The 21,681-nt window shown below is 36.5% G+C and overlaps 1 protein-coding gene across 1 annotated transcript; it reads right to left on the bottom strand.

Annotated features, from left to right (window-relative positions):
• Positions 1–8,433: 8,433 nt before the first annotated feature.
• Positions 8,434–20,515, bottom strand: Smp_155530 (serpin, putative; the record flags this gene model as incomplete). The annotated part of the gene is made up of 7 exons (XM_018798331.1): positions 8,434–8,613; positions 8,990–9,284; positions 11,327–11,495; positions 11,613–11,763; positions 11,801–12,096; positions 12,134–12,263; positions 20,498–20,515. The coding sequence occupies 7 exons, from the start codon at positions 20,513–20,515 to the stop codon at positions 8,434–8,436; spliced, it is 1,239 nt and encodes a 412-aa protein (XP_018646702.1).
• Positions 20,516–21,681: the final 1,166 nt, after the last annotated feature.

Below are 21,681 nucleotides of genomic sequence, written 5' to 3'. Positions count from 1 at the left end.
TAAATTTCAATAAGAATGATAATTTATTGGCAGAATTGTTCTGTTTATTTGGATTTCCGGTTTGTCTACAATACTTACAAGTTAAGGAATGATTGAGCTATTCATATACACATGTTTATACTGCGGACTCGATAATGAAGGCAGCCGCATAAACATTTCAACAATTAGCCGCTAACATAAAGAGAAGACGAAGTGCAAGGGAAACTTGTTATTTAGACAGAATAACTTGAAATGATATAAATCATTATTTATAGCAACGAAGGCATGACTTTCAAATATGCAGAAAATTAACAAACTAAAAGTAATTGCTAACAGTCATAAAAGGTAAAACGTCATTTAAAAAATTGTATTCGTAAAACAAATACTGATATTTACCGTCTCAAGTAAGACTTTAGCATTATTAACAAGAATTGAACAAATCGTTGATTGCCTTATCACGAACAAATGATAAACAGTACAAGGACTAATCTAAATAACTTTGACTATCTTGAACGATTTATGGAAATATATTCCAACATTAAATTCACAAATGAAGAAGAAAAAGATAGAGAAATGGGGTTTCTTTTTTAATGACCAATTTTATTCAAAATTATCAAATTAATGGCAAACCCTCACATGGAATCTTCAAGGCCGAAGGAGAAGAGGAAGACCAAAGAACACAGTACGCTGAGTAATGGAGACGGGATCGTGGATGCGTACTGCTGAGGAGTCCCATGATAGGATGAAACGGCCGTCCAGTGCTTCCAGGTTTTCCATGGTGGTCTAGCTTTAATTGATTCATGATTTCAACTATGAAAGATATTCTAAAACTATTTATTTTGATTATGGATGTGATGTTTGTATGAACTAATGATTCTTTTGTATTTGATGATTGTCTGATTTCGAATTCCAAATACAAGGCGTTCGTTTATGCTCATGTATTACTTCTTGGTTATATGGAGCTGTTTCCAGGATTTTTAGTTTCTACTATAAATCAAATACTTCTAATCATCACAATGTACCTAATAAGTCGATGAAATATAATTGTTGAACAGGATGATTGTGGAAGGTAGGTGAAGCTTACTGAGTATGAACAAAGTGACGGAAACTGACATTTTGTCATTAGTTGAAATGCGTCACGATAATTACTGCTCAAATGAAGACAGATTTGCTACAGTAAGTCCTCAAATTTAGATTTGATATTCTGTTGGTAGGAAAATGAAATTTTGCACATAATTACATTTACAGTTTGCATCATGGCCTGTAACTGTGTGTATAGCTATTGAGAACCAGGAAGAACTGCACGGATGCTCAACTCTAGTATGACACTCCTCAGTATTTGTATTTACAACTAAACAAGGAATCAAATCCTTGAACCTTAAGGTGTCTCCGAGAGCGCTGAATGTTTAAACAACTGAGCCATCATTACATGGTCTTCATAGATAACTTCAATTATTTAACGATATCGCTCAACCATTTGGAAATTTCGTTAATAAGTAACTTCCTCAGACCCAACTTGGGTGAATTTCATTGATCACAGGAATGTAAATAGTAACACTCAACGATTTTGAGAAAACGCTTTACTTATGTTACAGAATAAATTTGATTAGATAGTCCCCTTCAGTCCTACCTTTTAGGTAAGAGCAAGAGAACCTTAACATTGCTTATCCATTCAAGATATCAAAGATAGGGAACGTAGAGAAAGTAATCCTGGATTTTATATGACACAACAAAAGAGATGGCAGAGAAATATATGAAGCTATGAAAAAGAGAAGACAACCACCGAGATTCAAGAACAGTGGAACAGGGAGGTAGAAAATTTTGATGGATTCTTAAATAAGCCAAGTCCATTGAATCCAGTGGAAATCAAAGCAGCATACACAGACTTTCCTATAGATGTCACTCCACTAACGATCAAAGAAATTAGCATAGCCATCAAACCAATGAAGAGTGAGAAATCAGCACAACCAGACAACATCCTAATTGAAGCATGGAAGTTAGACATAGAAGTAACTGCAAACATGTTACACACTCTATTCAGGAAGATTTGGGAGGAAGAACAAGTGCCGATAGACTGAAAAGAAGAATACCTCATGATACTTTACTACCCACCATCCTTGAAGTCCATGAGCCTTAACTACTAGTTATAATGTAACAGTGCTTGGGTTCCAAACGCCTAACTAGTAACTTTTTATTACGTTGATCAATAAGATTCAGTCAGTAGTGAAAATGACTTGACATACACGATATTGATTACAATTGTACCCTACTGATCAGTGCCAAATAGTACAAAATCCTGATAATGAGTCTCCTGTCAAAAATTTCCGACTACCACCTTACATGTGAATATGGTGTACGTGATGTCAAGTCACTAGATTTTTAGAGTCCACATTGCCGCTTGATCAATTGAATACTATCAGCAATTAGAAGGACTTCATATACATGACATTTGTTACTGCTCAGTCGATTGTAAATATTACTTCCTTTACACTTTCAAATAACGTCCGTAGCTCCATCGAATCTCCTCACTCACTTACCACCTGTCAAACACATATAGACTAAACTATTTTGTATTCTCACCTGGGACTACTTTTTCGTTATTTTCTACTTGAATCCCTACTAAGCTTCACAAGTTTATGAAGTTGCCATCTACATATATTGCTGAGACTTTTCTTCACAGTGATCAACCTTACTTGTATTCATATCCTATTTTCTCTAATCATATAAGCAATATATGTATCTTCCGTTTTGAAATAACGATGATGTTTCCGTATTATAGACTTCGTAATTCGGAAAAATACATCCAAACTCCAGCTAATGGGGTATGTCATCTTATGCCATCCTGTTATTGTTTAGCATCTAGCATCTAGAATACGTTTATTAGGAAACTCTTACTACTGTAGTGAACAAGAACACGGGCAGGGACAATCGAATGTATTTTAGCACAACATTACAGAATATCTCATTAAAATATGAGAACCATATAGTGAACAGTTAATTTTGCAAAATAACAATCAATTGTCTCAATCTTGACTGTTTCTTCTGTAAATATCCATCCATGGTCTCCGATTATAATTGTTCATTCATTTTCGTACTCATTGCGTGCCGTTCCCGTTCCCTCCTTATCGATCTTCTACTGAAATACATTCAATGCCCGACCATCACCATATACTACTTATGTGTAGATCAGTAACCCACATCAGACTACTGGTATTATCATTCTGTAAAAAAGGCATTCCACATGCACATTGCTGTGCCGATTTTATACTAGCACATTATCTACCAATTCGTCAAATCCTCTATGAATGTGTTCTATTTGTAATTTTCGATATTTCAAAACAGATATCATTTGCCTTACTTCCACATTCTGAAAGAACAATAACTTATAGTTGTGTTTTATCACACTCCCTACTTACTTAACTACTCCTGCTACTCCTCGTGGAGGAGTATAGGCCGCTCACTAGCATTCTCCATCCAACTCTCTCCCAAGCAATCCTTTCCAGTTAACATTCATCCTTTTCATATCTGCTTCTATTTCCCGACGTAATGTGTTCTTTGCCCTTCCTCTTTTCCGCTTCCCTTCCGCATCCCAAATTAGAGATTGCCTCATGATGCACATTGGTGATTTCCTTAATGTATGTCCCACCCACCACTTACAACGTCTTTTCCTAATTTCCTCTTCAGCTGGAAGCTGGTTTGTCCTCTCCCATAATACGCTGTTGCTGATAGTATTTGGCCAGTGAATGTTGATTATTTTGCGTAGATAACTGTTTGTAAATACTTGTACCTTATTGACGATGGATGTAGTAGTTCTCCACTTTTCAGCTCCGTACAGTGGGACTGTCTTGACGTTCGTATTGAAGATCTTCACTTTGAAATTAGTTGACAGTTGTTTTGAGTTCCATAACTCCGTCTGTAGCTCTTCTAGAGTTACTGCCGGTCCCAAGCCCGGGTAAAGGAGGAATGTTGGACAAAGGGTTAGCGACCCCATCCCGTAGAAAAACGAACTCGCTAAAAAAACGCTAAGCGGAAAAAAATTATTCAAACCATCACATTCCTAGAAGAAGCTATTTTTTTCGAAAAATTCAAGACCAGACAAACCATATAGCAGAACAATCATCCTACTGTTATCAGTTATTTTGTATGCTATCGTATATCTTACCTTGTTTATTCTATTAGACATTGTACCTGATTTCATAGGCGAAGTTATTTACATCTCAGATATGTACGTGAGTGTCTCTGTACACTATGTATTATTTATTGTCTGCTATGAATTAAACGTAGACACGTTCAACAAATCGAAGGCAAGTTTGAGGGTCACATTCCTTTCTTCCATAAAATACAATCTATTGATTATGAAAACAGAATCGTTGTTAGTGAATATCTAAATTTATAGATGTCTCATTTACCAGAAGATAAAGTATGACTCCATCATATAAGTAAACTAATTCAATATTGTGTTGTATTAATTTCATCGGTATTAATTCTATATAAATTAGTTGTGATTATTTATGTAAATGTGATGAACATTACTGTTGAGAGTGTTGACCGCTTCACTTATCTTGGAAGTCTCATAAGCCCTTGTGGTCTGTACTGTGACTAAAACTTAGAACGGATACAGAAGGCTTGATTAGCTTTCGCCAACTTGCGTCATTTATGACGTAGGCAAGATATCTGTCTAATGACCAAAAGATGCGTTTACTGAGCAGCAGTTCGTTCTGTCCTACTATATGGCAGTGAAACATGGCCGATAAGAGTAGAGGATATTCGTAGGCTACTAGTATTCGATTATAAGTGTCTTCGAGGCATTTCTCGTATATCCTGGGACCACCGAGTAAGTATTGCAGTTGTTAGGAAACGGGTACTAGGTAAGAATGGCAAATCGTTTGATGAAGTAGTGAAACTTAATCAGTTGAGATGGCTGAGACACGTGTTACGTATGCTCAACCACCAACTGCCCCAACGTGCAATATTTTATGGTGTAGGAGTAGGTTGGAAGAAAGCTAAGGGTGGCCAGACCAAAACGTGGCACAAATCTATGAAGTCGCTGACAAGTGGACTGAGTCATGTTGGTAGGTGTAGACTACCTTGTTGGGATACGCGAGATGATAACAATCGATGATTGGAGACCGTGAATGATATGGCTCAAAATCGTTTTCAATGGAGAAGGTGCATCCACTCTTTGAGTTCTCCCAAATTCTAATCTTCTGAATTTTTCATGTCCCTATCCTTTTTCTCTTTTCAAATTTATTTCACTGGATTATACTTTTTCAATAACATCTTCAAACCCTAATCTTTCACGTAATGCTTATACTCTTACTACTTTTACCACTATGGGATTTGAATCGACAACTGCATCTCTGTGGTAATGTGGTATGGTAACTTGAACTGACGTAAGTACGTACGACGTTCTACATTGTGACTGACTGACCGACATCATTTCTATGATATTCGAGTAATGGTCAAAGAATTATTCATAGTTGCAATCATGAGTCATTTGAAGCTAGACCATCATCGAAAACCTGGAAGCACTGGACGGCCGTTTCGTCCCATTACGGGACTCCTCAGTGTTTCCAGGTTTTCCATGGTGGTCTAGCTTCAATTGACTCATGATCTCAACTCTATAAAATTACTAAAATCTCCACAAAACTGATTCTGATTCGAATTATTCATAATTTAGACAGCTGTATCATAAATGTCTAACTTAACTGATATTTAAATTTTTAAACATCAATTCTATCATGTAAAACTATGGTTTTTTGTTTCGATGTGAAGGGGAAAAATTGTTGGAAATATTAACCTTGTACAATGTATAACATGAGACTATAAACATCGAAATGGTTATTGGTAAATTAATAAGTCATTAAAACGAACCATATGTTTTGTATGTTGAATATGCAGATTGTATTGAATTGAAATTACCTCCTGACAAACATCTTCACAATTCATTAAGTGTCATTTTGTGAATGCTAACATCTCAGAATCATTGGACGAGAACAAATGCTTTCAATGTGGTATAGTTGCCGGAATCATTACGTTAGCAACACATTTACACAGAACGAGGTTGAACTAATTCATGACTATTTGATACATATAACATTGGTTATGCAGTTTTGATATGAAATTATGTTAGTTAGTTGGAATTCTATGAACTATTCAACTCCAAATTTAGTCTGTTCACCGAACCAGTAAAACCTTCCTAAAGGAATGCTCACACACACACACTCAAATCGGGAGACTTATTTCATTGCAATGGATGTAATGAAATAATGAGTTAGTAAAATACTATCTATTGAGAGTCGAAAAATAAGATGAATCTAATCAATCAATATTGATTACTGAAAAAAGATATTTTGCCACAAATCACAAAAGGTGTCGGTAACTTGTTTCCATCCTAATACTGGTAGCAGATTCTGATTGACCTTTTACCTGCAGATAAATAATACAGTAATTTAAAAGTATTATATGGATGAAAGAAAACTGCTGAAGCTCAATTCATTAAGTCCGAAAGCAAAGAGAAACAATGTAATAATAACAAGATTTTTTCCAAATGAATTACCTGTTCCTACTACATCATCAACACTAAAACCTACATTCAGTTTCTCAATATTCGATGTGGTTTTTTTGAATAGGAATTAGTATTTGCTAGTGGAGACGAAGACAACAAATGTAGCAGAAGTCTCTGCATCAATAAGCCTCAATATACACAAAGGAAAAAGCAAGATTCTCAAATACAACACGGAGAAAATCAACCCAGTCACACCTGATGGAGAAACTCTGGAAGATGTAGAAGCATTCACGTACCTGGGAAGCATCGTTGATAAACAAGGAGAACCTGATGCAGATATAAAGGCGAGGATTGGCAAAGCAAGAACAGCATTTCTACAATTGAAGGATATATAGGAATCAAAATAACTGTCAAGAAATTTCAAAGTGAGAATCTTCAATACAAACAGTCCTACTGTACGGTGCTGAAAAGTGGAGAACTACTACATCCATCGTCAATAAGGTACAAGTATTTACAAACAGTTATCTACGCAAAATAATCAACATTCACTGGCCAAATACTATCAGCAACAGCGTATTATGGGAGAGGACAAACCAGCTTCCAGCTGAAGAGGAAATTAGGAAAAGACGTTGTAAGTGGTGGGTGGGACATACATTAAGGAAATCACCAATGTGCATCATGAGGCAATCTCTAATTTGGGATGCGGAAGGGAAGCGGAAAAGAGGAAGGGTAAAGAACACATTACGTCGGGAAATAGAAGCAGATATGAAAAGGATGAATGTTAACTGGAAAGGATTGCTTGGGAGAGAGTTGGATGGAGAATGCTAGTGAGCGGCCTATGCTCCTCCACGAGGGGTAACAGGCGTAAGAAAGTAGAGAATACCTTTAATTTCAAAGAACTTGTTTCCATGCTAGAGACTTGATATTATTGATCAACAGATTATTTGTAAGTGATATCGAGATTGACAGCTTAATCGGTCTGAAAGTGAATGACGTATGGAACTGATTGTTTCCAATAGTATGTGATATTTACTGACATCTTTAGAATGATTATAGGTGCTTAATTGGATAACATGGTGAACATGTGTCCACACGGCATTATTGTTAAAATACAACTCAGTTCATCTGATACAAATCTAAATTTCAATCTAAGTGTAAACAAACCGAATAAAAAGTCAAATAAATCCTTAGCACCAGTGTTTGGTTTTACATATAGCTCTTTTTCTCTTGAGTTTAAGTTGCTATGTAAATCCATTCCAAGGCTCTTAGAACTGGTTAAGAAATCGGATCGAACGTTCAATTAGCAGACTTATCAGTCTTTAATTGTAACTGACAAATAGCATAGTGTTAGTTTGAGTGGGGGGGGGTTGTGATGATTGTCTGTGATCTAAACTATAAAAACATTGTATTTCAAAATAACCATTTTAGGAGTAATGATTTTCCAAAATATTCCGACGCATTATTAAACAATACATTAACGTTCTGTGACTAACAATTAAAAATCCCACACACATTGCTCTCTCGATTACAATCTTCAATTAGATGCCCATGTCACCATCATTGCAACTAACGCCACTGTAAAATCATGCGGGTAGAACCTGACGATCTTGACATAGCTAAGTAATTTACACCAATGAACCACTAAGTAGAAGCCAAGATCATGCAGTTTATTCTTTAGAACAACTAACATTTCAACCTAGTATTCCAAGGTTAGCCAAAGTAAGTTTAGTAAAAGTATGCTTAAAGGAATACACAGAAGAATACGTTTATCAGAACACTGATTAAATATAGAGTGCTTGTGGTCATGTATAGATAAAATTGTCAGTCTTGTTAAAATTATTTATTTCTTGATCAAGGAATAGTGAAGTTAAAATTACGTAATCTGATATACTTTAGTAAGCACAAAAATCATTGATCCTGGAGGTCTCTTCGTATACCATACCACACTAATCATTTACTGGAGTAGTAACGTGTCCCAGAAATATTGGTAGAATATTATTCCAGATAATCGAAACGAAGAATGAATGGTCAACACGAAATTCTACCTCAGCCTCGGAAGATTCAGAGTCACAATTATCGAACACGCATGCCGTGACTCCAGCAGCTACGACACCTTCCTCATCAATCTGTACAAAATGATAAAAGAAGTCGAAAAAAATCAAAATGTAAGTAGACTGGCACATGCAACATTCAGACAGTTATTTTGTCCAATACAACATGTCTGGTCGAGTATGAAATTCCTAGTAAAAAATAATGTAATACATCAAGAAAGGCTACTTTCAGCTCAATAAAGAATGATGATGATGATGGTGATGATGATGATAATGATGATGATGATGATGATGATGATGTTACGTACTCAACTAAGCTCCCAACTGCGAATTAAGATATTTTTGACTGTTAGCATCCACCAATAACTCTATGTGACCACAGTTTACAAGGAACTACGAATATTCATAATTAAGTAAAAAAACGTTTAATCGCTTTGGTTATTCAACTTACATCAAGTATAGACTTGTGAAAAACATCTGTTACACATAATTTATCGGAGATGAAGATGTTCGAAAAGTCAGCTGATTGTGGATTGAATGCATCATTTATTCCCAATTCCTTTAAATGAGTTTTTAAACTTAACGGATAACCTTGTTTGAGCTTAAATTTAGGCAGATATAAATTCAGTAGCGTGTTTTCAAAACTACGTGAGAGTATCGCAGAAATTCCACCATCATTACACATCAAATTCAGTAAGTCTGGCAATCCATCGTTTGAGTTTGGAAGAATAACCAATAACATATATCTGGATCAACAATATTTTGAAAACAAAGAAACACAGTTCAGCAAACAATGCCATATTTTCAGATATGCATGTGTATTCATTATAAACAACTTATCTCACTGTGAAACTCCGCCTGTAACTCTTATAGGGCTACTCCCAGTCCCAAACCAGGTTAATGGAGGAAGGCGACAACAACGTAAAAATCTGCCGGAGAGAGAAATGTGAAACAACTATATGTCACGATGAAGAAACTGGCAGGGAAATATAGTAAACTAGAGATACAGGTCAAGGACAAGAAAGGAAAATCAATCACTGAAGTTCAAGGACAGAGGAACATATGGGTGAAACACTTAGAGGAATTATTAAACACCAGCTCCATTGAAACCACCAGATATCTAAGCAGCACACACAGCCCTTCCTATAAGTGTCACTCCGTCGACGATCGAAGAAATTAGCATAGCCATCGAACCAATCAAGAGTGGGAAAGCAGCACAACCAGACAACATTCTCATTGAAGCACGGTAGGTAGACATAGAAGCAACTAAAAACATGCTCCACACTCAATTCAGGAAGATTTTGGAGGAATAACAAGTGCCGATAGACTGCTAAGAAAGATATCTCATCAAAATACAAAGGAAGGGAGATCTGAGAAAATGTGATAACTACACACGACTGTCTGTACGATGAAAGGTTTTAAATAGTGTAGTTAAACCGGATGAAAGACTCAGCAGACACCCAACTTTTAGATCAACAAGCTGGATTCCATGAGGACCGGTCGTGTACAAACCAAATAGCAACGCTACGGATCATTGTTTAACAACCAATTGAATGGAACTCATCACTAAACACCAACTTCCTTGATTATGAGAAAGCGTTTGACAGTGTAGAGGGGAGAACATTATGGAAACTTCTTCGACACTATGGTGTGAGTACCTGAGAAAATCATCAACAACATCCGGAGTTCATACGACGGACTACAGTGCACAGTGGTGCATGGAGGATAGCCAACAAACGCATTTCAATTGAGGACAGGATTCAGGCAAAGATGCATACTCCCCCCTTTCTCTTTCTCTTCATGGTTGACTGGATCATAAAGACCTCGACATGTGAAGAGAAGCACGGAATAAAATGGTCAGATTGGATGCAGATAGACGATTTAGACTTCATGGATGACTCGGTCCTTCTATTCCATATACACCAACAAATGCAGGTCAAAACAAACACTGTTGAAGTAACCTCTGCATCAGTAGGCCTCAACATAAATAGAGCTCAAAGTAAAGTCCTCAAATACAACGCAGAAAACACCAATTCAGTCAAACTTGATGAGGAAATTCTGGAAAGAGTGGAAACATTCGTGAATCTGGGATATATCATCCATAAACAATGAAAATCTAATCCAGATGTGAAGCCAAGGACTGGTAAAGCAAGGACAGCATTCCTACAATTGGAGAATATATATGGGACTCAAAACGACTGTCAAACAATATCAAAGTCACAATATTCAATATGAACGTCAAAGCAGTTCTACTGTACGGAGCCAAAACTTCCAAAGTTACCACAGGAAATTAGGAAAAGACGTTGGAAGTGGATAGGATACACATTGAGGAAATCATCAAACTGCATCACGAGGTAAACACTAACTTGGAATGCTGAAGGAAGGCAAAAAAGAGGAAGGCCAAAGAACACGGTGTGCCGAGAATTGGAAGCAGACATGAATATGATGAATAATAACTGAAAAGGAATGCCCAGGACAGTGTTTGATGAGAATGCTGGTGAGGGGCCTATGCTCCTCCACGAGGGGCAACAGGAGTAAGTAAGTATCTCACTGTGACCTTTAAATATGATGTAAGCTATCCATTTATTTGTGACTTCAATCAGCTTTGCTTAGGTTAGAATTATTTAAAGCTGTTTATTTGTGGTTTAGGTGCTCGTAATTCAGTTATCAGACTATGCAGTTAAAACACTGCATTCAACGGGATTTTAGCATTAAAGCGCCATAATTGCTTCACAGTCAGGTATAAACGAACATATTTTAAAATAAGTAGAATAATAAAGAAGCTTACTTAGGATCTATAAACGGCAGCTTGATAGCTCGTGATTTCAAATGTGGTAAGATGACCATATTGAAATATGATACATTATACATTAACTCAACGTTCATTGTTGATCCGTCAAGTTTGAAAAACTCGCTGTCGTGTGAATTCTCGTTAGGGAAAGATAGATCCCATAAACCTGCCAAAGGTAATCACACATATTCGTCAGCAGATACAAAAGACAGTAATAAAATAAAAATATAAACCTAGGTAATCAAAGCTTGATTATTGTTGACAACTAAATAAATAATGCTACCTTTGAAGTATGTAGTGGATAGAACAACAGCTGACGTTTCATACGATAAAGATTCAGGTGGTATGAGTTCTTGGATTGCTCCGTTCGTCTGTTCACTAACCCATTGATTAATTCGATTTCGAGCACATTCAGAATCTGTCCTAAACGCCACCTACACACAGGTTTGATTAGGCAGAATCCACACTCACATGCTCAGTCAGTGCATTGTAATACTGCTTGATGATATTTTTAAATTGTTTCTTAATTTTCACATCCTCATTTACATAGATTCCATTTCCGATGATTATCTCAACACCCTCATCAAGCTTCGAAAAATCAGCCAAAAGTTCACCAATTGAGCTGTGGATTTTTTCCTGCTCCAAGCAGTCAGGCAACCGCATAGCTTCTATCAACTCGGCTTTCGTATTGTTTGCACTTCCAGAGAGAATCATTCCGAGTGCAGTATAGATATTAAAAGGGGAGAGAAATGTATTCTCCAAATAACCTAAAAACAACGAATATATTGTGAATGATGCATTTACCCTCGTTTCTTTTCAAAATCTCTCTATAAAACCTTTCGCTGAAGTTTCCAAGTGATTGTATTACATCCATCACAGTTGAAATTAGTGCGTCAAATGGTCGACTTGAAAAATTGTTTGTAGTGGGAAGACACTAAAAATGGTGTGTGAATAAGTCATTATTAGGAACTGCGAACTGGTAACAGGATATTATAATATAGTAAAACGTATTTTATCAAGTAGATGCTTTGACGAACCCAGGTACATTCAATTTTCATCATGAACATGTTAGCCTCGTGATTAATACTTTTCTCTCAGTCTTATTCTGGAATTTACTTCAGCCGAAATCATTAATGGTTCCACTGTATTTAGAGCTTTGTAAAAGTCTTTATTTTCACTCTTTTTGTACCGTAGCTGAAGTGGTACAACCCATATTTTGCTATTAAGATGCAGTACTTTACGTAAAGCTAAAAATTAAGGGAACAAGATGTTTTGAGCCATCTCAAACATTCTGACCAGTGATTACGTCAGAACATGTCTAACTATAGTTAGTTCTGATTTTTATAAGTATACTTATAAAAATCCAAGCTGCTTTGGTCCACCATGTAACTATTTTCGATATAAAGGAATGATTGTTACAATGCCAGATTTTTACGAGCGATGATTTCTTAATGGGTCCTGTTAATTATTATTCATTGCATATTCGTCCAAAAATCATAACAATTTAAAGCAAGGAAGCGAAAAATTACACTTCATAGTTTCCGTTTTGAATGGTGAAATAATTTGTCACAAACAAATAAAATCAAACAGCCGGTGGTTAGAGAAAGTAATAGAAGAAATAGAAGTTTCCTTACCTCAGCGATGAAGTGCAAAGCGAAACTGATAACACAGTTTAAAGTTCCCTCCACCTACAGATAACTGAAGGTCAGTTTTCAGTAATAAGAATAGTAGGTTGATGAACCTCTGGTAATGCTCACGGTTTGCCTTCCAGTGAAAATCCGGCTTCTTCGAAATGTTCACTGATGAGGTAGATACTAATTTTTCGGGTAAGGTGTTCCAGTTATTGACCACTCGATGAGAAAAATAGAACTTCACTTCAAGTTTACTAGAATGCGGTTTGTGAACATTCTTGCTATGACCTCGGAGACTATTAGTGTTGAAAGTAACAAAAAGATGAGACATATGAACACCCAAAATCGCAATTTAATATATGAAATGCTAATAGAAGGTCATCTCGCGTTCTACGATGCGATAAGGGGAGACGGTTTAAGAGTTTTAATCGCTTGAAGATACCACCAGTAACGTAGTTTGACAACTATAAACTATTAACACCTATAATCGAATCGTTCCTCACTCCGTTAAAATCAGAAGTCAGTAGCGAAGAGGTCGGAAAGATATATTTGATTCGTTATCAATATGTCGAGAAGCGGTTGATCTAATCTGGCTAGTGAAGGTAGGAGATGTTTCCTACGCTGAGCTGTAACGTGATCTGGTGGGGATTCATGACCGAACGCCTTCAGCTAAACAAGTCCACTTAAAACAATGTGGTCAGCATCCAATGTTGAATACTTAAGAAGCTATTGATTTCGGGGAATTATTCACAGCTACACGCTTATCGTAAGGGACCAATCTGAAATCTAGGACTAACTATAGCGTTTTTCGAATCTCCAGGGAGTTGGGTGGGTGAAAGGGATATGTTGAAGAGCGCCGCTAGTGGTCTTGAAATTATTACCTCAAGAGATGACAATAGTTGTTGATGTAACCCATCTTACAAGGTTTTAGGTCAGTGATCAATGAAATAACAGCTTCCTCAGTCACGTGTACAGATTCTGTGGCCAATATCTCGGTGTGATTCGGATAAGTGTTTTAAACAATACACGTGGAATATACTTCGCTGAAATAGTTTGATAAAGCCTCAGCTTTTGCTACATCTTATTCAGCTAGTAAATCTGAATTTTCGTGTAACAGTAATAGGGGAATGCCATCACTACGTTTTGTTCTACTTTTAACGTATGAAAACAATAGTTTTGGCTATCAAATGCCAACTGTCGTTCGTGAATAGCATGGTATCTAGCTGTGGTGTTTTTAAATATATTCCGGATCTTTTGGTATTCACACTTAAATTATTCTTATCCTCTTAACAAGACTAAGTTTCAGAAGTGTTTCCTAAGCTCCAACAGTCTTCGTGTTTCGTTATAATCCATGGAGGGTTATGCGATAGCTTACGTGTTGACGATAGGATGAATATTTATGTTACGGACTCGAATGTAGCCTTAAACGCATTTCATTCGTCTTTGAACGATCCATCAGCATCGATAGACCAGTTGATTTTAGACACTTTCAATAATCGTCACCATAGATCCACTCTTGCGTTGGGCATAGATTTTGATTTCCAGGCTTCAACCATCGGCATTGTTTTTTCACTCATTTCTATTTCCAAACTTTTGTTCAATCCATCTGCGATACGTCACTTTCTTATCATGCCACTAAAGGTCATGAAGGCCCCTGCTTCTGGTCATCCAGCCGAACGGAGGAAAACGAATCAATCTAACACTGCTAGTGACAGTTTTAACGAGACCAGCTACTCCGTTCATCCGGAATCAGACAAGCTTATACCAGTTGTCTCCATTCCAGACATGTTGAAGACTCTGTTGATAAACAATGATGATAATCACAAGTGCAACGATATGAATAATATAAGAAAGGTTGCAAGTGGACGAGAAGATTCGCTATCCGCCTAAGTATCTCATGAACGCCAACCTCACAGAGACTCCGGACCAAAGAATGACATAAATAACTTCCTAGGTCGTGTTGCATCAGAGGGATTTGAAAGAATAGGACGATCTAACAGTGCAATTGTGTTTAATATACTGGACACATATGCCCTTAAAAATATCAAATCTAGTGTACTTAGAGCCAGCAATATGACACACGTACCATGAGTATGGACAAGATTAAAAAGAAGTCACTCTGGTATGAACTCACCAATTTTGTTCAAATTCAACTCATCTGTAGAAGCTAGTGAGTTTTTAACTTTCTCCAATTCATAGAAAGAAAAACGGATTTTCAAGGACATTAAGATTCTACCAGATAAAACACCATGCCAGCGAAAAGCAGGCAGAGATGGATACAGACTACCAGCATCAAACCCCCAAACGCGTCATAATCCTAAGGGTCATAAAATTAAGTGCGATTCTAAGAGGACACCTAACTTTGCGAATATGCAACCATCGAAAAACTATCTTGAATCTCCTAAAGTTCAAAACTCAGAAGAACGTAATCTAGATGTAGGTGTTGTCCATCCTCTTAAGAATGTTGGCTTAGATTCAACTCTAGTAGTTGTATTGATTACGAATGGGATAACACAGTTCGAATTGCTGTTAGTGCAACAACTAGTAACAGTAACTATGAAAAGGATAACGGGAAAACTGGTCATGACAATTATATAACTGACCACACACTTAACGTCGATATATTCGAACTTTGCAAACCATCACAAGTATGTTTAACAATACACGATTCTACCCAAATTACGAAGAAGCTAAAATCAACCACAACCTCGGAATTAATCGTCTAGAACATGTTACCGAGACGTCAGTTATAAATGATAATCTGAATTGTAAATCGCTAATTGGTCGAACACACAGAACTGAAAGCTTTCTTGGTCCGGCCCTCAATATGTACACTTTGCCATTATCAGATGTTATATGCCATTGCAATGAGAAGACTTTTTATTACTTCCGCCGGCTTTTATGCCAGCAACAGTAAACATATTTCAAATGATGAGAAAGTTGTTGAATCTATTTCCCCTCGCAACACAACCCTTACCTTAGCCAACCCTACGAGTATTCATGAATATACCAATCGTGATTTTTTCCCTAACCTGCTTCACGATGATAATTCTCAATTTCCTATTACTTCGTTCAATACCCACTCTCTGCCCAATATAATTACTCACCTTAAAACTCTTTTGTTCCTTGTGAATCCAACTATTGTACCTATTACGAAAACGTGGTGCAATTCATCTACATCCGATCACTCCTTGCACGTAGATAACTAAGTTTTCTTTAGAACAGATAGATGCTATGGATAAGAAGGCGGTAAAATTATCTATGTCCGTTCAGATATTCGGGCCTGCAAATTTGAGGATAAATCTCTTGATGCTATTGACGACTCAACTTGGGTTACTATAAACTGTGTTTCTCAAAATTATCTACTGGTGGGATGCATATACAAACCACCTAATGCAGATACTAAGTTTGACAGATTACTAACAAACATCTTTTCCAATGCTTCACACCAACCGCATGGTTTTAAAATCATCGGAGGTGATTTTCATCTGTTAAACATTACATAGGGTTTGACTCCGGTACCAGGTTGGCATGACAAGTTAGTTGAAACACTAGAACTGTATGAATGGGTCCAACAGGTCCGAAAACCGACTAGAATGAATAATATACTAGATTTATTGTTTACAATCAACAAAGATTCTATCTCAGTGCATATCAGTCATGAGTTTTTTAAGAGTGATCATTGGGTTGTATTGAGTATTATTCATTCTTTAGACGCCATACAATTGAATTCTAAAGCTGTGACGATGTACCAGAGTAGGTACTTTGATCAACAAACTGAAAACGGGCTGAAACGCTTATTCGTTGATTACCATGGGAAACTTATTTTACCACAAATAATATTGACATTGCGCTTTGTGATCTCTACCACAGCCTGATATATCGCCTCAATTACCTTGCCCCAATTATTAGCCATGTGGCTTATAACGCTAACAGGGGCCAGAATACTTTTAAAACTTATAAAAGAAAGCTGAGGAAATTAAAACAACGCTACCGTGAGCATAGAGACTTGTATGCACTTCAGAGAATACTTAACTTAATCGGCAGAAATGCTTCATCCAAACGCAAGTAGTTTATGAATATAGAAAATAAAGCCCTAGGTAGTAAAAGTCCAGAATCATGAATACTTCGGCTTTTTAGATTTTGAATGAAGTCAGATTCTCTTGTCACGACCCAATTCTTCATAGTTAACGGAAACATTGTTGATGACCCTGATATTATTTGCGAACAATTCAGCCAGCATTTCTAGCAGTGCTAGAACACTGGAACTGAAAGCTCTATCAATACGGTTCCAATGCTAACATCCAGACACCTATCGAAAATTGATTTCATACCCTGCAACGTCAAGTAGGCCATAGCTGACCTGAAGAAGTCTTATAACAGTGGACCTGACGCGATCACGTCATCAGTTGTGAATCATGGGTCCTATCCATCTGTATGGAAAGCATTTTTAATCACCCCTAGATTCAAAATAGGATCATATAGTGAAATTATTAACTATAAGCCAATTATTTTGACATCCGCGATATCAAAAATCATGGAGAAAGTCATCCACAAACAGCTATTGTCAGTCATACTTTCGGCTGGTCTGATTAGCCTATCTCAACAAGGGTTTATGACTTAACGCTCATGCCACATGTCGCACCTGAAATTTTTTGATCAAATTACCCAGAGAGGAGATCTTGGTCAGTGAGTGATATTTCTGCACTTCGACTTAAGTAAGGTTTTCGACAGCGTCTTACGTAAACTTCTTCTTCTAAAACTCTCTTCACATGGCACGCAGAATCCCCTTTGATATTGACTCAAACCCTTTTTATAAGAACGTAGCTGAATTGTCCGCTTTGGATCTCGCTACTCCAAACCTGTGAATGTAACCAGTGGGGTTATGTAAGGAAATGTGATTGGTCCATTACTCTTTCTCCTTTTTATCAATGACGTGTGTTCCCTCTTTCAGTATGGCAAACCTTTTCTTTTTGCCAATGACCTAAAAGTGGTTTATTCATTCTCTTCTTCCACCAAAGAAAGCTATTTTTCCGCGGTTATCTAAGAAGAAATAAACAGGTTGTACGAATGGACTGTTCCGTAGAATTCGCCACCTAATTTTGACAAAGGTGAATCTATTCACATTGGCCTCTGTCTTCACTTGAATCTGGCTATACACAAACATACACTGAAACCTCTCAACACTGTTCGTGACGTGGGTTTAAGATATAGTAACTGTTTGACCTTTTCTGAGCACATTGCATCTCAAGTATCCAAAGCTAGAAAGCTCATCGGATTAATAATGATAAACTTCAATAATATTGAATCAATTCAATATTCTTCCCAATTACACAGAACCTGATTTATTATTATTCTATTATTAGTATTTTCTTTGCCCTTCCTTTCCTTTCTCAGATATGACAAATATGGTGCTAACATTATTGAAACTTATGTATTATTGCATTTTTGAAGAAACCCGCAATGGTTTTTTCACAACACTTATGTACTCATAATAATAATAATAATATTAATAATCAGGGTATATCACTTTTTCATGACTGAACCATACAACGGTTACGGTGTCCTGATGTCAGCCTTTTATGACGATCACTATTTTTCATCCATTATTTATAATCTATGTGAATAAACCTTAAGATAGGGTACATCTAACTTGAACCATCATTTACTCAGTGCTTTATATTATTACATTTTCGCTATGAACACACATACTATCTCACACATTTAAGCATGTAAGAGTCTTTTGAAAGTCTCCAAGGAAGAAAACTCGGAACCGTTATGAAATAATAGACCTTACCCATGTGCATTGGTTAGACTATAGATGGCTCAGATGCACCCAAAATATCTGAATTACTACTGTATATGTTAGGTAATTCAAGTACTGAATTATACATTCAGGAACACTTAAGTTCTAGTTTTTAATTATTTTACCTTTTCTTCTATCATTGAGTATAAAGATAATGAATATAACAATATCCAAGGTTAAAAGAGTTTGATGTAAGAATATTCTTTCAACATCATTAAGGGAGACTCGTATTCACATTGTAGCATTATCACATAATCTAAACATCAGTGTATAAAAAAGTAGGTATGTTAACTATTATCATAGACATAGAATAGCTTTATAGTTGAAATCATGAGTCAATTGAAGCTAGACCACCATGAAAAACCTGAAAGCACTGGAAGGCCGTTTCGTCCTATTATGGAACTCCTCAACAGTGTGCATCCACAATCCCTCCTCGCGAAATTCAAACCCAGGGTAAGAATTCAGCGGAGAGAATTTTCTTTTTCAACGACATCATTTGCTTAAGCTGTACTTTAGTATCTATAGTTTTATGAAAAATATATGTCTATAGGAGGTTAGGAAAGATTGCATTATAAATTGATTCGATAATAAATAACAAATGAGGTTGCGTACTAATCAAAGGGTAAGGAAGAAAATAATTTATGTGTCAGATAATAGTCCAATTGACAGATATGAAGAAAATAGACAAACACATAGGTCATAATAATTTCCTGGAGTTCTTGTGAGAAGCAATAACCAGTGGAGTTCATCAAGGTCTGTTGGGAGATGTCAACTCACTGAAGGTATTGATGAATGGTTGCTCAATTTTGTGGATGGCGGCTCAGTAGTCTGGTGGTTAAGCGTTTGCGCACGAGACTGATAGGTCCTGTGTCTGAATCTCGTGAGGCGGGATCGTAAATGCGCACTGCTGAGGAGTCCCACAATATGACGAAACGGCCGTCCAGTGCTTCCAGGTTTCTCATGATGGTCTAAAATCTCCACAAAACCTCCTTCCGAATAATAATCATGAAAACTTGTATAAGGCAATAATAATAACTGGTTAGAGTTAGAAATGCAAAGCAGTAATTTAAAAAACATAGAAATTCGATTATAATCAATTAAAAGTGCAGAAAAAATATAACAACAACAACCCGAAACATACTCATTAAGAGAATTAGGGCCAAGGAAGGGTGAGAGGTTGGATAAATCGTTTCTGCAAGCAAAGTTCAGGCAGTGCAAAAAATATTGATTAGAACCGCCTTCGATCTGGTTTCTTTGACTTTGTAGATTACTTTAAAAGAAGAGTCTTTTGTAGGGATATGTCCACATTGAATTAAATACTCCTGTATCAAACTAGTAATCTTTTTACATTCTCTTTTTAGGAGCCAAGCCGGATAGTGTTCCGAGATGCGTTTGGAAAGTGATTGCTTTGTGCGCCCTATGTAACATGCCCTAAATGAGCAAGTAAATTTATAGATACACAATGATGTGGCCCAAAACAGACCTTTATCCTTAACAAACCCCAGAATGATAGGCCGGCTATTTATTATCGAATCAAATCATAATACAATCTTTCCTAGCCTCCTATAGACATATATTTTCCATATAACTATAGATAAGAATGTACAGCTTAGGTAAATGATATCGTTGAAAAAGAAAATTCTCCCCGCTTAATTCTCTTTTTCTTGTTTAATAGACAACTCCTCTTTTTAACAATGTTAACAACCCACAAACTGAATTATGTACATTTACTTTCAAAATATCAGTCATCAGATATGTAGTTTATCGTATAGAATGATTATATGATAAGTAACGATGTAGTGTGGTGTACTTAAATCCATATAAGTAGTATATGGCAATAGTCAGACATAGAATGTATTTTAACAGAAGATCGATAAAGAACGAACAGGAATGAAGCGCAATCGATATGAAAATGCATGAACAATGAAATCAGAGAAAACAGACTGATATTTGCAGAAGGAACAGTTATGATTGAAGCAATGGATTGTTATTTTTCAAATTAACTGTTGACTGTATGATTATCAGAATTTAGTCAGATAGTCTGTAATTTGTGCTTGAATACATTCCATTGTCCCCTATTAGTGTTTTGTTCACTACAACAGCAATCAGTATATAGTTCTTGTTTCTAGTAGCATAGGTTGCTCTGTTTAAGATATTACCACCGTGTTCCAGTGATTCTGTCCATAAAAAAATTCTACTTACACTCTCCAAAGTTTGTATATATTCTGATCTTAAAAAGTAATTGATCACTGAGCTCGAATCCATATCATGTTTGTAATCTCATCCTTAGTTCTATAAAAAGTCTGTCGATCAAATTTCAGGGGGTCAGTATGGGCCTAAATGAATCCATGGTAACTTCTTTGACTGAAAAAGTAGGTTGGAGGACATCATTTTTGTTTTATTTTTCTCCAATCATTGAAAATTGGTGCCGATGGAATTATGTCAGTATTGAGAATATTAACGGTATTACATAGATTGCTGTCCAATGATCAGACAGGGTAAAGGTTTACTGCACAACTAATCATATTACACGTTCCTTCGGATTGAATCAATATTTATTATCTGTCATTTTAATCAAATAAGTTATCGGAATCCTGCTCAATTGAGAGACTGGAACTTCCTGTAACTAGACCTTAGAAGGAATATGTATATCTTGGAAGTCTGATCAGCCCTAATGGGTTGTTGTCTGATGAGATCTCTGAACAGATTGCGAAAGCTCATTTGGCTTTTGCCAACTTACGTCACCTGTGGCGAAGATGAGATATCCGTCTATCAAATAAGGGACAAGTATACTGCACAGCAGTTCGCTATGTACTACTTTACAGCTGTGAGACATGGCCGTTAAGAGAAGAAGATACTCGTAAGTTACTAGTATTTGATCGCAGATGTCATAGAAACATAGCTCGCATCTGCTG

Source organism: Schistosoma mansoni, assembly GCF_000237925.1.
Source record: "Schistosoma mansoni, WGS project CABG00000000 data, supercontig 0154, strain Puerto Rico, whole genome shotgun sequence".
Lineage (NCBI taxonomy): Eukaryota > Metazoa > Platyhelminthes > Trematoda > Strigeidida > Schistosomatidae > Schistosoma > Schistosoma mansoni.
Note: the sequence above shows the minus strand (reverse complement) of the source record. Positions and strands in the feature narration are given on the sequence as shown.